General features: G+C 43.8%; 1 protein-coding gene across 4 annotated transcripts in view; it reads right to left on the minus strand.

Moving 5' to 3' along the window:
- Positions 1-16,565, minus strand: part of cdh24b (cadherin 24, type 2b) — a 173,717-nt gene that overhangs the window by 102,239 nt on the left and 54,913 nt on the right. For all 4 annotated transcript variants that reach the window (XM_030402440.1, XM_030402442.1, XM_030402441.1 and 1 more), the window contains exon 2: positions 13,540-15,380. In XM_030402440.1, the coding sequence (XP_030258300.1) occupies positions 13,540-15,078 (1,539 nt within the window). In that variant the 5' untranslated portion in view covers positions 15,079-15,380. The remainder of the gene's footprint in view (positions 1-13,539; positions 15,381-16,565) is intronic.

The raw sequence follows: 16,565 nt of genomic DNA on the forward strand, positions 1-16,565 counted from the left end.
ACACACAGGTACTGTAGGCCAGTGTGATGTCTCTTAAATCCAGTGATGGGATTTACTGCATCAGTACACCTTTGTGTTCAACTGTTAAGGGACTGTGTGGAAATGATTGGTTTTGGGACCTCTGCAGCATTACAAATATATTCTTTTCTTTCTTAAAAAAAACAAAACAAAAAAACAACAACCCATGTCTTATTGTCTCAACTTTACCTCCATGTTAACCTTAATGTGATGATGAAACCACACATAATAGCATATAAGAAGTGAAATAAGAGGAACTCTATTTTACAGGTCAGATAATGGAGATTCACTGGGATAGACTTATGCTATGTTGTACTAATTTGGAAGAAGAAGGGAATATCTGTGAGTATAAAGTGAATATGCATTCATGACTCAATATTAGATATATTTAACTGGATGTGAACCCATTTAAAACTGTGATTTTATGTTTTCTTCATATATTCTGTTCTGTTATTTATTTCCAGGACATGTACTGGGAAGAACAAACAAAAATTGCTACCAAGTTAGCCTTTGCTACAATATTGAATACTAAGGGTTGTTTTTAAACCAAGAGCTACCACAATGCCAATCAGTTTGGGCTGTTTCAACCTTAAGATGTAAGTTCAATTGCTGCCTTCAAGTTGCAGTACGTGAGAATTTGAGTTGAAAACACTCAAAAAATAAAAATATCAACAGAATATGAAGAAATAATGGCCATGTTGTTGCGCTGTTAATATTATCGACTGAAGTTAGCATGCTAACCAGTTAGCCCTGCCCAACCCCGGGAGTTCAAAGTCTTCTTTGTTGATTTAGTAGACTTAAGAAAACACGTTAAATAACCTTAAGATATTAAGTTGATCCAGCAACTCTTTCATCATGCTAACAAACATAACATAAATGTTTGATCTACTTTTACATTTCCACTGTCTGAAGAGTCAGTTCTTCATTTAACATTAAAGCAGCTCCTGTTGGAGCTATTTTATTCCAGCACTGGTACAAAGACAACACAAAGAACTGCTCCCTGTGAATTCTATCACAGTGTGAAAGCCTTAGAGGACAATTCCAAATTCAACACTAACCATCTCATGGTTTGCAGCTTTTTTTTCTAATTCATGTAATAACAAACAACCATGACTTTATTTAAAATAACACAGCAAGTTTACATCAAATACTATTTTCTTCAAACTATGAAAAAGTGTCTCAGGAGTTTTCTCTTTCAAACAATGCTTGTGAAAAGTCTGCTGATATTCTGAGCATGTTTCCCCAGAAACCTATTTTAATGAGCCGGCTGAACTGTGCAGTTCAGTCATCGCACTCATCATTTTCAGGTCAAAAGACTTAAAAGTTAATTAATTTGAAATAAATACATGCTGTACATTTATATCAAGTTCACTAGAAACAGTCACTTTACAGGCAAAAAAGGCAGAGGCTGCAGGTCTGTGGCTGCTGGGGCTTCATCACCATGATATTACAGCCCCACCACCAGGTTCTAAATAATAAACGTGAAGATGGATCATACCAAATGATGTTTGACGCTGTAGCCTGATATGTGTCAGATCAAATACCTGACTGCTGCGTTGCCAGGCGCTGTTGGATACTCAAGAGGGCTCAAACGGAAGCTAATAATTTGCATACAGTCCCTAATAAGATTTTATCATGATTTGGGGTGTTATTATGAAAGTCATAGCCATAATTTCTGCCTGTAATAACACTTTAATCATCAATATAATTACTCGGATCTGGAAACGCAGTCAACATGCAAAAGTCAGACGGAAAAAGACACAAGTAGCCTGACAACCGTTAGTCCAAATTATTTGAAAGAGGAAACAAGGCAAACAGCTTCCATTACAATTTACAGACGGAGCATCTGGTTCAACTTTACTCTGCCGTACGTGCCGTATTGTGCACAGCTTTTCAGCGCAAGATTAATTAAAATTATATGTGCATGCATTCACAATTTTTCCTCCCAATAAGGTGGATTACATCATTCCTTTACTCTTGTCTTATTTACATCTGGCCTGATCATCTGGCAGCTTGTTCCTTGGCCTCAGATTTGTAGCTACTAGCTTACTGAGTATAATGAGTGCATGTCATACTGTATAAGACCCAAGTTACTTTTATCCTCTAGAAAAAAAACTTCCACCGCAGTTCTAATAAGGACAAAAAATTGTCATGCTGTGAAAGCGCTCCCTATAGGCTAAAACAAACCATTATAGCGACATAAAACATAACCACAACCATGTAAGGAATGCAAATTGTGTTCCTCACAGCTGTGACACACACATGCATCCATATGCATTTGCATGCTCTCGCCTCAACTTCTCGGCGCTCCTCTCCAATCAGTGCAGACACACGTAACGAAAACACCTTCCAATTATGCAGAGGCACTCGAACATAAACCCCCCACAGAAACAGAAGCAGAAAGCAGCCCGACTCTGAGGAGCACTTGTGACTTCAAAGGATAGACCTTTGTACTGTGACAAGTTTTAAATTCCGTCTGAACCCTCAATCAAACCCTTTCTCGGAGCGAGTGTGGTGTGGGAAACTCTCTTTTGTTCCGCGCTCATAGTAAAATGTCAGGCGGTATTGGAAACAGTCCCTCTCGCTCCCCGCGTGTTTGTCTTATAGCGGGACACGCTTTAAAGACGTCACGGGGAGCAGAAGTTAATTGTTTAGCATTGATCCACTATTGATTCAGGATTGAAGTTCGGTTGGCGTCGATTGCCTCTTTAATTCAGTTGCGGTGTGGACATGCTGCCCTGTTCTCATCTGATCTAATTCAGCCTGTCTCTGGAGGGCACACTGGGTGGCCTCCAGTTCAGCACACAGCCCGCACCAACACACACAAACACACACACACACACACACACACCGGGGAAATCTCCCTCCCACTCACGCACTTCCTAACAGAACATTCATTATTCATCATTATTAGACTTTTCCTTTAGCACCATAAGCTGTTCAATACATCTCACCACTGTTCCCTTCCTCCGCAATACATTATTCAGGACAAAACTGTGCTTTTAGCCTCAGAGTATGCAAATCCCACTTTTGATTATCATAATCAGCTGATGTATGAAAGCGTGTGTGTATGTGTGTGTATGTGTGTGTGGCGGCTCGTCGGGTGATTGTTTGTGTTTTATTGCTCCAGTGCTCCACTCTGGTGGGGTACACTTCACATCATATTTTTAGCCCAGGGAGACAAGCTTGGAAAAGGCCACTGAAGGCTTAACTCACTGCTGTACATTTAAAGGGCAAATCGCCCACATATATGCCACAGCGTGCCACTGCCAAGAGGAATGGCTTCAACCACTGGGCACCAGAAGTCTGTGTGTTTATGTGTGTGTGAAGGAAACAGAACAACGTGAAATACCGGAAGGGACAGCACTGTTTATTATCTTTTTCATCACTTTGGTATTAGTGTGGAGTTTTCTGAGTAAAGATGCAACGACTATTTTTTTGTTTTTTCAAACAAATGTACAATAAGACTTATATGTGCGAACAATATTACACAAACAGACATTTGCATATAAATAACAGCCCAGTCACCAGAATGAAATGTTGGTATTTTGCATTTCTGCAAACCACATATAGGTAAAATGTGTATTATTCATATGTTTCATATCAGTATTACTACAAAATGTCACATGGTCACATTACACGACATTACATGTCAGAGATAATGGACAACGAGGTGTCCATTATCAGGAATTACTGAGCTGAGTAGAGGCTGTCCTAAAACCTAATCGACCTGATTTGAGATCAAAATCAGAGCAATAACTCCCCTTCCCTGGCAACACCCTGAATAATAGCTGGAACATCCATTACAGTCAACAGTGGATACTTACAATAAGGTTACAGTGAGATTCATATGCAATTCTAACGTTGTTCACTGCTCCAGTAAATAGGACAAACCTTAGATTACACCTTGACAACGGCAGATAAACTTTAATTTATCTATAATAATCAGCTCATAGAACCCTTTGGATGAGCTATTAGCTAACGTTGTTCAGGCAAGATTCACAGTCAATAATACTGCGTACAGTTGACACACTGTAATTATAATGTGACTCTGTGATTCACAAAAAGACAATTTCCTGTCGTGCTTTTGGCAATAGAACAGGGTAAGCCAAAACACAGCGTTCTCCTGACCCTAACTAAGTGCTTACTGTGTGTATAACTAACACGTGTGCAGGCAGCATTAGTTGTCACAACATAAAATAGAAAATTTAACATAAAGTAAATGTCAAGTTCACACATATCTGTCGTTTGCAGAAACCCAACATTTATTCCCTCCAAATCATAAATGTACTGTAGTGCGTTTCTGTAATGTATTGTTTAAAAAGATATATAACGCACAGTGTTGTTCAGTTGCAAAATGCATGCAAGTCGTTTCATATCATCACACTTTAAAATAAATGCCATAATAATATGTATGGAGTGTATAGTATAAACACACTCAGCATGTGTGTGTTTGTGCTGGCATGCCTCTCAGGATGCATTTAAATATTAACCCGTGTTTTTCTGCATCTGACAGCAGGCTGAAGAGAAGATTCTCTCCTCTCCCATCTTCCTCCTCCTACTTCTTCACCTCTGTCACCTCCATCCAACCCGGTGCCACCTATCACCCATTCCCTCTGCCCTCCCCTGGCCTCCTGCTCGTCTCACCCTGACCCTGCTCTCTCCTTGTGACCTGCCCTCGCAGGGTTATTTCCCTATCCCCTCTGAGCCTCCCTCCCATGGCCTCTATCACCTACACAAAAAACTGCCCATGTCTCACAGTAAGTAAATGTTCAAAGAATTGTATTAAAATATTGATGCTTTTATTACAATGCTGGAGAAATTTAAGGATGCCCTACTCCATATTTTCATATTAACGATGGATGAAATGCCTCCGTTTGATGCAGTATTTCTGCTCGTTATTTTGTTTTTTAAGCCTGCGGTTTTACTGTTAGGTTCACTCTCATCTCTTTCATCAACCTTGTTCTCAGCCTCAGCAGGCGGCTGATTTCAAACAGAAGAGCTCTCATAAGCCCACTATATGCTACCTGCCTAGCACCTAACAGCTGACAGACAGAGTAGCTGGTGAACATAGAGGAGCAATTGCTAAGGAGCCAGATATTGTGCACAGGAGACCAAAAAGCAAGACACAGACAAGGGTGAATATTGGATTTAAGTCTGCCGGGTGGCCAGAAACACAGGCTTCAATTGAATTATAATGTCGCTCTGTGTCTGTTAAATGTGTAACTGTGGCACTACACATTCGCCATGACAAATCTAATTCAAATTATACAGGTTTGACAATCATAACAACCACATGGGCAGAAATGTGGTTGTTCATTTACAAGAAATAAACTTTTTATGACCTGGAGTCCAAATCTCTCAAATCAACTCTACAGTACCACAGGTGGTAGGCTACATGAGCTCCCTGTACAAAATAAAACAATTACATTTAAAAATATACAATACTATCAAAATACCGCAGGCTTTTGTGTAATGTTATAACAAATTAAATAAAAGCAATTTCCTATAATATCTTTGTTTCAGCCTGCCTTTTAGTCACGTTCTCGCATGTCACCTGCATAAGTCATCCATGATTAATCAGACAATGAGCAGAGGTACAATGAAAGGTTCAAAAACACCACATAGCAGGAGGACATATTTCAAGCAGCCATGTTGAAACTCAAGTCCACAACAGTGAAGTGAACATGTGTGCTAGTGGCTACTATAGCAGCGCTGCTGAAGCATTCACAGCCCCTGCTAACGTTAGCAGAACGCAACGCAAAACATTAAGCCGAAAAGGGTAGGCCTACGCTAGTGTGTCGTAACACCCGGGCCTAATATTTTCTAAGATGGTCCATGATATAAAAAGTTTGAGGAACACTGAATTAGCTAACATTAGCATGCTAACAGGCTACACTAGTATGGCAAACATGGCAAATATGCCTGCTAGACGTGAGCATGATAGCCTGACAACCATTTTTACTTTGTTAGAAACAAGCTGTGGACCTAATCTTTTTATCTGCCTTACATTTGGTTTTCTTTACAATGAGCCTCAGTGTAAGCATGACTATTGACTTGGTTGACAAAAGCTGGTTAAATTTTACTAATTCAAAAATATACTTGAGTAGCTTGCTATGTTTGTTTAGTTCTATGTCTGTATCTGTATCTGTAAATGTTCTCTTAACACTCGGTAGTACTTGATAAGAGATACCGAGAACTCAAGAACTGAGAGTTGACTTTCCTATGTGGCAACAGAAAAATCTGTTCTAGTTCATTTGATTAGATTTAATGGAGACTTACTGCGCCTTTTTGTTTGTTTCCTTCCTTTCACTGTGTTATTTAAGTTCTTACCCATGTGAAAGGTCTTGAAAGTAAAAAAAAAAAAAAAACATGGTCCATACCAACCGGAGCTCCTCTCTCCCACAGAAAACGACAGACAAGAGACACACGGTGAGCGGTGCTGGCTCAGGCCTCTGTGAGTTGACCAATCAGAGCAAACTGGGTATTCAGCGGGGGGAGCCTTAAAGAGACAGGAGCCTAACCTGACAGACAGAGGGGGGATACAGTGCTGCAGCACCAGGCAGTATCAAAGCATGTCAAACTATTCTAGCAGTAACCCAGAATTCAATTATTTACCTGAAAACTAGCATAATATGTCTCCTTTAACATAAGCTAACAGCTCATTTGCAGCATGTTATGTAACATAGCAAATAAAAGTTAAAACTCATGTTCAGCAAGTAGATGTTGCACTATATTTAGATTACCAACTCTGCTGCCTTTGGTGCTGGAATCTAGTCTGAGAAAAATAAATCTCCAAAGCTCAGAAGCCAACAACCTAATTTACCACAGCATTTATGTTAACATGGGAATACTCCACTGTGATAACAGCAAAGGATTTATTACTTTGATACCGACAATGCGTTGATGTTTTGAGTTAATACTGATGCCAGTTGATTAATGAATTCAGCTACAGCAGATTTATATCATGATATGAATACTGTATTTATATGCCAAAAAGACTCATCCACTTGTAACTGGTCGGCAAAGTTGGAATAAGAGGAAGTGCGGCGATGATTAACTGACCAGATTCTGCTTGAGGGTGAGTTGTGTCACCTTTCAGGTTCTGCCTTCATCACCCTCAGTTTCTCTATCTTTTCTGTCATGAGACTCCTCTTCCTCTTTATCTTCCTCCGCCCTCCTCTCTCACCGTGCCCTCCGCTCCCTGACTCGCGGGCTCCTTCGGGGCCACGGGGAGAAGTGGAGTGCGCGGTCCAGGCCAAAGCATAAATATTAGCTCAAGGTCACGGTCACAGGGCTCACACCGGGTTGCGCATAAATTCAGCTCCTGCACAGCCTCTTCACTTCACATATTCCCTATGTCACATTACGGCTAAACACACACTGTATATCTCGCCACCGACACAGCTAACCTTGAAGGGTTGCCCCTCGAGCGATAAAACCGGCTCCAGCTCCCCAATTTGTGCCTTACTTTACGTTATTACATTACCCGAGGTTGTTAAGGTTACACACATACTAACCCACTTTTCCGGGGGTTATCCACAAATGCGCTTTCGTATTAAGTTGGAAATGGCACAGATGTATTCCAAGCGGTTCATATACTCTCAGTGATAAAACACTTCAATCCTCACATACGGGAGGGAGAATGACGCTTTAAATTCAGACGCTCGCTTTGCTGATTTGTTCGACATTATCCTGAGATGAAACACGGGCTATAAAGAGAGAGGGGAGATTTGAAGTAAAGGAGAGAAAGGCAAGCTGTGTTTCCTTTGAATTCAATCTTTAATAGACTCTACAGTTTTCTCGCCTTTCTTCCTCTTCTTTTCTCCTCGTGGCCTTGTTCCCTCAGTCATCCCGTCTATTATTTTCCTCCGTGTGATCCTGCACCCACTCACACGCAGAGGCACATTTGAATGTGGCTTCCACAGGGGCTTGCAATAAAAATGGTATTTAACTGCTCCCTCTATTCTCTCGCTGCCTCTCGCCTACCCTCGTGTGTCTTCCTCTGTGTAAACCCTGCCCGTCCCTGTGCTGATGCCCTGGATTCCCGGCTGCCTCTTTTCATAACCCTCTCTTTCTCTCTCCGGTCTGTCTTTCGCCGGCGCGCTTCAGGCCTTGACGGGCTGTGAGGTCAGCTTTAGAAACGTGTGTGATCTCTCACTCTTTCCCCTCCTTCCTCTTCCCTTAAACTGCCTCACACGTTCTTCCCCTCTGCCAGTTGTAAGCCATTAACCTTTCCTCACTCTCCACCACGTTTTGTTCCCAATACCCCTTCACCGCGCACATCGGCATGCCATCAACGCAGCCCTCGCCGTACCGCGCATCCCCTTTCCTTCCTTGACCTCTCTCTGTTCTCCCGCTGGGTTTACCCCCTCTCTTCTGCATCGTCCCTTGTTCGTCCTGCATGGTAATCCCACTCTCCTCTGTCTTGTTATCTCCATTTCTCCTCCCTCCCTCGAACAGGCACTCCCTAATTGCTGTCTCACCCCTGCTGTGCTCGGACCCGGAGGCTAAATGATTTCTACTGGGAGAGTCAGAGTGGAATCAGGCTAAAACGCAGAGCCGCTTGCTAGAAGACAATTTTTTTCATCATTATTGATGGGTTCCTTGTCAGGAGGTGTGTGTTTACAGTTAGTGTCGAGCCTCCTATTGGCACCATCACACACTCTCCTTGTTTTCATATTTTATGCCTGTGTGACTCCATGCCTCCCTCTTTCCTTCAGTTTCATAAAGGACCCTTTTATCTGAGTAGCGTTGTTTATGACTTTGAAGCAGTACCTCTGTGTGTGTGTGTGTGTGTGTGGCTGTGTGTGTGTGCTTGTGTGATGCATTTGTTCGCTAACACACACTTTGGATTTTTGTCACGAATATGCATTTGGAAGTTTGTGCGTGTTTCCCAGAAAGTGGGTTTGTGTCAGCCTCGATTCAGGTCAGGGGAGGCAATTAAAGGCACCTCCATTCAGCAGAGGTGGGACAAATATTCAGATCTTTTACTTAAGTAAAAGTAGCAATATCAGAGTGACATTTTTATTAAACATTTGGTAAAAGTACAAAAGTATTATCTTCAACGTATAAATAGAAAAAAAAAACTGGTTTTGAGCAGCTTCAGATATAGAATAGAAGACGAGCAACTCCTGCTGCTTGTGATCTTTATAAATTGCCATTTTGTGCTGCATGACTCACTTTTACCAACGCAACTATGTTTCCTCTTCGGAATACCTGAGACCTGCTGTGCTGCTCCTCTCATATGGGCCCAAAATGGGCCATCAGAATCCAGCACAGGACTGGCAGACTCCTCCACTGACAATGCAAACGACCATGCATAACTTACAATTGTAAATATATCTAGCAAGTAAAACAAAGATAAGCTGTAATTAGCATAAACAATAGGGTTTGATCTCTGAAAATGTGAAATTATCACTTTAAAGATGCTATATGTAAGTTTACCCACTAACAGCTGTTTCCAGCGGTGCAAATGCTAATGTTAGGCTAACTCTTGTTTTGCGTCTATTTCCGTCTCATCATTCTTTGCTGCTGAATGTGGTTTCTCGGCGGTGGGGCGCTCATGTCGGACTGAGGGTGGGCTAGAAGCTACAGTTATTCACTATCGCCTCTTGAGGTACAACAACAACGTGTTAGAAAGAGACCGGGCTGTGCTATCGGGCGCTAGGGTGTTGGCAGCAGATCCTTCGAGTCCACGTCCCGCTGATTCTTGATTGGATCGGGGCGGGTCAATGTCTTTAGCTTCTCCTTACTTCCCGTTTTCCAACAGATTTTGAGGTGAGGCAAGGAGCATTCTCCGTCAGGGGGCACCACCGCCATCAGGGAATGCTGTTGTCAGAGTCCTCTTAATGTTGTTGATTTGTGTATGTAGGATTATTGTGTTATTGTTACAGATGCATCTACTTGTAGGCAGCATTTCAGTGTTGAAAACTAGTATCTACAGCTCAGATATAAAGGGTTCAATGCCCGCCTCTGAAAGGCAGTGATGTATGAAGTGGCACAAAATAGAAATCATTAAGTAGAAGCACTTTACCTCAGAATTCACTTGAGTAAATATACTAAGTTACTTTCTACCGCCGGCTTGTAGCTAATGATGAAAGGGCTTTGCTCGAGTGAGCATCAGAGGAAAACATAATGTGCCTCCACACGTACACAGTCTCAGAGAAGCACTTAACTTCCTGTGAAGGCCCCCTTCTTGTTCTTGCATCACGCTGCCGACTTCCCACCAGTGCTTTCGCAATATCATGTGCATGCACGTTGCACCCAGAGGCGCCACACAGAGGCTCAGGAGTTATCAATATCAGAGCGGTCAATAACCGTGTTATTTATATATCTTTAGACACCCCTCGGGCTGGAGGAATCTTTTAACTTCATTTTTGCAGCACGGTGACTGTTAATGAATGATTCAACATAATAAGAAAGCTCAGTGCACCCCGCTCAGGGACTTGGTTGGTATTTGGCGTGTCACACTCTGAAAGAATTTAATTACTGATTCACACTGATGTTTGCATGTTTTACATTAATGCTTTGCTGTAATGTGGGAGTCAAGTGTAACAAAGACTATAATGTTAATTGTGTAACACAGGCATATTTCACTAACTATGAATTATGTATGTTCGCGCTGATATTAATGATATGCTAATGATGATGATAGCCTAGGTCCATTTCCTGTTGCACTGGTGAATAACATAGGCCTGCTCGTCGACTTGCCAGGTTGCGCCTGCACCTCGGTTGTTATAGAGGCGACGCGAGGCAAGATGGAGACGATGGAATTTCCTAACAGAGGAAGAAACTACTATATATGTGTCACGTTTCCTCCCCACATGAGGTGTTAGGGAGTTTGCATTTCAAGAGGAGAGTGAGGATGGAAGAAAAGCTAATCAGAAAGTGGTGTTTTTTTCTTAATCCCAGCTCTGCTGAGGCGCCTTTTCTCCTCAAGAAAAAAATCTGTGTTTCTTTCACTCTGCCTCTGCAATCACTTGAAACCCCATTACAGACCATGTGACAGCATCAATTAAATTCACAATTATCATGGGGCAGAGACACTCCAGCGTGAGAAAATATAGTAACACAGCATCGTCTGCAAGCCTGCGTGTGTGTGTGTGTCTGTGAATATGTGCATGTTAGTGTTTGCGTGTGTGTGTGTGCAGGAGAGAGAGACAGAGAGAGTGCTGATGAAGTGAAGAAAACTGAGTCAGACAATTCACTCTTCAGAATGTTTCGTGCCCTTTTTTGGCAACTCCCATGAACCTGAACATCTCTCCCGAAACAAGACAACGAGATAAACAAAAAGTCAGATCTTATACGATATCAAGACGTTTCAAGGGCCCCTCCACCAGCAGCAAAAGGTGTGATTCACTGGCTTCCTTTTAGAGATTTCCTACCAAAGGAGCTGCTTTTATGGCGCTTTCTAACAATTCAAAATCAGAGAGGAAGCGCTTATAAATATCCACGCAACAGCACACTGGGTGCTGTCGATGTGTCCACAAAGTTGGCCCCTAATTCATTATCAGTTTAGCTGCAGAGCCTTTGTTTCCCATTGACATCACAGATTAGAGTCCTGGCTCTTGTTTCCAGCTTTAGCAGAGATTTATCCGGACCGAACCGTCCGAGATCACACCGAAAAACAGCATGAATCAGTGCGTGGAGAGCGGGTTTTTAAAGAGAGCCCGTAATTACGGCAGAATCGCACCTTTAGATGGACGCTGTTCGTGTGTCTGGGGGCGTGTGCGCGGACACGATGTGGCCGACTGAAGGAGAGACACGTGTTTTGTGTCACAGCCAAACACTCTTCGCAGCTGATTGACCCTGAATTTGGTGTTGGATCTGGCAGTTGGAGCTGTCCTGGCCTGTACAGTCAATTTCATCACACTCTCCGTCACAACACTCTCCGTTAAAGCGCGAGGGAGAAAAACAGGGCAATGTGTCCGCATTGATCTCTCTACCTATAGTGCCGGCCTACACTGGAGCAGAGCGGGAGATTAAAAATTCATAAGCGTATTTAGATCTATAAGAGCATTATTCATGTGTGCCATCACTGTCTAATACAGTAGGGGGACTAATCATACACACACACACACACACACAAACACACGGGCACAATGGTGTTCTGGGCAAATTCCAAGTGTCAGCACTATCATATGGGCATGTGTGTGTGTCCTGGCGTTCTTCCCTCCTTGAGTGCCATACAATGTGCTGGCATAAATACCTGCTTGACACAGCAGATTGGCACTAATGGCTTTACACACAGTGCCATCTGTAAGCTGGACTGTTAGCTCTTACATCTTCTCCGTGGCCACTAACCGTGCTCCGTAGCGTTTGGTATCAGACCCTCATCAGTCATGGTGCAAACGCAAAAAAACAGCCAAATTAAATGTTGGCTAATCATCTGTGCATTTAGGGAGGCTGCGCATGAAGGCTGCAGGGCCCTGCCCATCTGTGTGCACCTGGATATTAAACTCTAAAACTGCAGAGCAATCCGAGCCTTTTTGTATATTGAGTATACCTCCTACAGAGCCGAAGCTCTTAAGCACCAGCTAAACTTGGAGCACTCATACATGCACACACCAACTTCTAACTCTGTGGCTTCCAACAGCCTGCAGCAGTCACACAGGGATCATTACTATTCATTTGCTCAGCAAACTGGCCACACAGGCTTATAAATTAGCTCATCTACCGCAGCTGGGTACTGAGACAGTTGGCACACGCTGAGGACCGCAAGCACAGCCATTACAGCGCGGGGGCTCCGAGACACCTTCTGTCCAGTCCATGTGACCTCCTCCACACTCATCTGCTCACTCTGTCAAAGGAGGGGGGAGTGTGCGCCGGGTACTGGGGGTTAGACACGCCCAGGCAGTGGTTCTAATAAATTACAAAGCAGAGCAATAGGACTACCGCCCTGTGTGTGTTGTGCTGAGGGAGAACGAGTGATAAATCCTGTCAAACCAAGTGTAAATCAGTCTGAATGAAATAGCATTAGCGGGACCTTGCAGACCTCTGACCAATGAGGGAGGAGTGCTGACAGGCCTGACCTACAGGGAAATGAGGGAACACTCGGACTACTCTTGCTTTCTGCCCTGGGGTGAGGATCAATGGTGGGAGGAAAAAGTGAAGCTATTAATTCTCCTGGATATGTCAATTCCCATTGGCGAGTGCGGATTGGTTGTGATCATGACTAGCCCCTTGGGCAAACGGGATCTGGGGCTTTTGTTGCGCCTCAATTCACCATTGATTCATTGAAGCTTTTTACGGCAACCTCAAAAGGCACCCCACACTGGAGCGATGTAAATCGATTCCAGTTGTGGGTTTATAACAATGCACAGAAAAATTGGAGCGTGACTGGGGTTAAGTTATGCTAACCGCTTCCTACATAAAATGTTTACCTGAATGAGGGAGCTGAGGTTAAATAAGCCATGTAAGTGACGTCTTAAGTAGGAGAGCGTCTTAAATATTCATAAAACATTCATTGAACAGTTCATAGCTTTCCTAAATGATGAATGAAGTTTTCTCTTCGCTTACCCTTCCGATGAGCACAGGTTCAGGCCCGGCGTACTCTTCGATCACAAAGAACTGGTTCCAGATCCAGCTCCTCCTGCTCCGAGAGCGCGGCCCCTTCGTTTCCATTCGGTCGCGCACATCCTCTTCCACCTCTGACTCTGCTTCTTCAAACACGAGGCCGTTCCCATTTTCTGGATCGACAGCTTGCATCGCAGCGTCTTTTGTCTTATCGTGGCTCCATTCGGCAGCCGGGTGGAGCCTCAGGACATGACTGCTGTTGACAAGTTTGTTGTCTTCATCTGCAGGGTACTGAGCTGTGCTGAGTTCTGTTTGAGCAGTGTGAACTGACTCTGTTAATGGGTCTCTATGGGAATCTGCTGCTCTGTTCCCTGGTCGCACTCCCAGGGGTTGCACAGTCAGCCCTGACAGTGGAGAATCATTTGTTTCTGGGGGAACATACGCTGGGAAGTGTTTCGTCGATGTAAATGGCGGGTCTGTTTGGCTGATTATTACTCCCTTCTCCGGGCTGAGGCTGACCTCGCTGCGAGGTGTTGACAGTAAATGGAGGAGGTGTTTGCTCGTGTTATCGCCACTATCTGAACCCTGCATTCCCAGGTTGCCCTGGCCTTTACTTAAAGCTGGGTTGACATCACTTAGCGGATTATTACGAGTGCTGGCGCCCCGGTCTCGATTAAGATCTGGGGTGGTGACCGGGCTTACAGAAGGTAACGCAGTCTGATTATCAAATCCAGTGTGAAACTGAGTGACGGCTACATCTTGTCGCTGCACTTTCTGAGCCTCTAACTGTCCGTGATTAACGTCAATCAAATCCCTCTTCCTGCTGCGGCTGCCCTTGCTCGGAAAGCTCAGGCTGGGAACATTTTGCATCTGGGAATTGACGATCCTGACTAGGTTCTCTTTCGACAGCAGCTTCAGAACCCCATAACTCCCAGTGAGGTTGAGCTTTCGGCTCGAATCCATGCTGAATCCTTTTCCTGGCACACCTGTGGTGAGGACCCCCAGGTCAGGTCTGCTCCTGGATCTGGAGCCTGATTTAAACCTGGTCCTGTTGGTGTGCAGATCTGGCTTATGGTGGATCGTAAACGTTTTCTCTGACCTTCCTGTTTTGGTAGGAGTCTCTGCATTCTTGGTGTTGTTCCTGACTTTCTTCACATCCTGGTTTGACTCCTTGCTACTGGCTAACATGTGCGCAGTCAGTTCTTTTTTATTAACAGAATCAACCTCCCGCTTGGGCTTGAAAGCCTGCCTCTCCTTGTTAGCTGCTAATGGAGCACCATGACTCTGCAACATTTTGGAATAAGAGAAAGATCCGGTGTCACCCGCCTGCTCATGACTAATCAGGTTTCTAAGAGTCACCACGGGCATTGCATTCGCATCCACGCTCGCATCCCATTGGTCCGCAGTTCTGCTCTCCCCTAGCTTCAACATGTGCGATCCGCCTACTCCCCTCCTCCGGACGACTTTACTGGCCGAGGCGCCTCCCGTGAGCCCCTCCCACAGGCACAGGGAAACCAATAGGAGCAGATTTCTTGTAATCATCTTGTCTTGCGGTGGAGATGTCCTAATTTGAGCGATGTTCGCTGTGAGGCAGGCCTTGTTTTCCGGTTGTCTTCATTCTCTCCTCCGTTTTCCCTTTTTTCATGCCCCTCCTCTCACGCTCGCATTCGGTGCCCTTCACACAGAGCTGGAGGGCAGGTGTCAGTCACTCCTTCTCCCTTTTTTTTTTTTTTTTTCACGCTGCCTAGTATCTCCCCTCTATCTCACCAAGCCTCTCTCCGCTGGTTTTTTCTCGCTCCTCGTGCGAAGCGTCTCATTCAGTTTCCCACGGAGGGTAGAACACCCTGAGAGAAAAGATAAAGATAATTAAGTTAAAACTTTAATCATTGCACTGCGTTAATTAAAAGTGGAGCGGCACAGACAGGTAGGAGAGCTAACAGACAGGCAGGGAAGGACGGACCTTTTAACAGCACAGCAATCACATTTCCACAAGCACAGAGGGCTTTTTAGGGCTCAGAACACATATCCACTTATACCTTTATAATGACCCAAGTGTTTTGTCTCACATCTATTAGATAGACGGGGACAAAGTTATCATCATACCATTCTACGTGGAAAAAGATAGGATAACACCTATTAAAAGACGCTCTGAGCGTTCCGGTAATGGGAACGGCTGTCAAGGATTTCTGACTACAATGCAAAAAAAAAAAAAAAAAAGGCACCAGCTACGATATGAGACTCGCCTCATTCCACTTTGATGCGTGATTACTTAGCCGAATTAAAATCGCGCTTTGATCAGCCAGTTAGAATGTCAATACAGATGCGAGGCGCTGCTCCAGATGCACTTTGTTGTACAGAGGGCCCTGAGCCATGTAAAAGGTTCCTCGGCTCTCGCTGCGTCTGACACGCACGCTCTCAGCACGTCTCTCGCTCAAGCCTCAGATGGAAAATCCTACGCCGAATCAAAATGTCAGATATCAATCAGCGCACTTGTTTTAAGATAAGAGGCGGCGCACATTAGTAGCAATTCAGTAACATCGGCCCACGCGTCTGACGAGCCAATAATGTGACTATTTGCCAGTTGTTGTTTTTTTTCATTAACATGAATTGTTGCTATGTGTGGAGGAAAAGACAGGCATGCGCTTGTGTCATTTAGAAGCAGTGCAATATTGCACTGCACTTCCAGTATGTTGATGGACCCGCAAGAAACAGATTTAAGCAACAGAAAGTGATATATCCTGTTTTGTGGGCACTAACACTCCCATGGAGAAGCTCAATATTGTCTTTTATTGACATCCTCAAGGTTATTTTCTAAGACTTTAGACAGAACTAGAGCAGAGCGAGTACTCTTTCATCCGTATCTGTTCAACCAACAAAATGATCTGTATCCCTATACATACTCATTTATAAATAATAAATAAACATATATGAGCGAGCATGGCTATCCTGAAGTTGATATGGGTTGATCACAAGTTGCTTTATTTTCTGTTCATCAGAAAACTATTTACAGAACAGCCTCAGAACTGAGC

The sequence above is a fragment of the Sparus aurata genome, chromosome 21 (genome assembly GCF_900880675.1).
Source record: "Sparus aurata chromosome 21, fSpaAur1.1, whole genome shotgun sequence".
NCBI classification, from domain to species: Eukaryota; Metazoa; Chordata; class Actinopteri; order Spariformes; family Sparidae; genus Sparus; species Sparus aurata.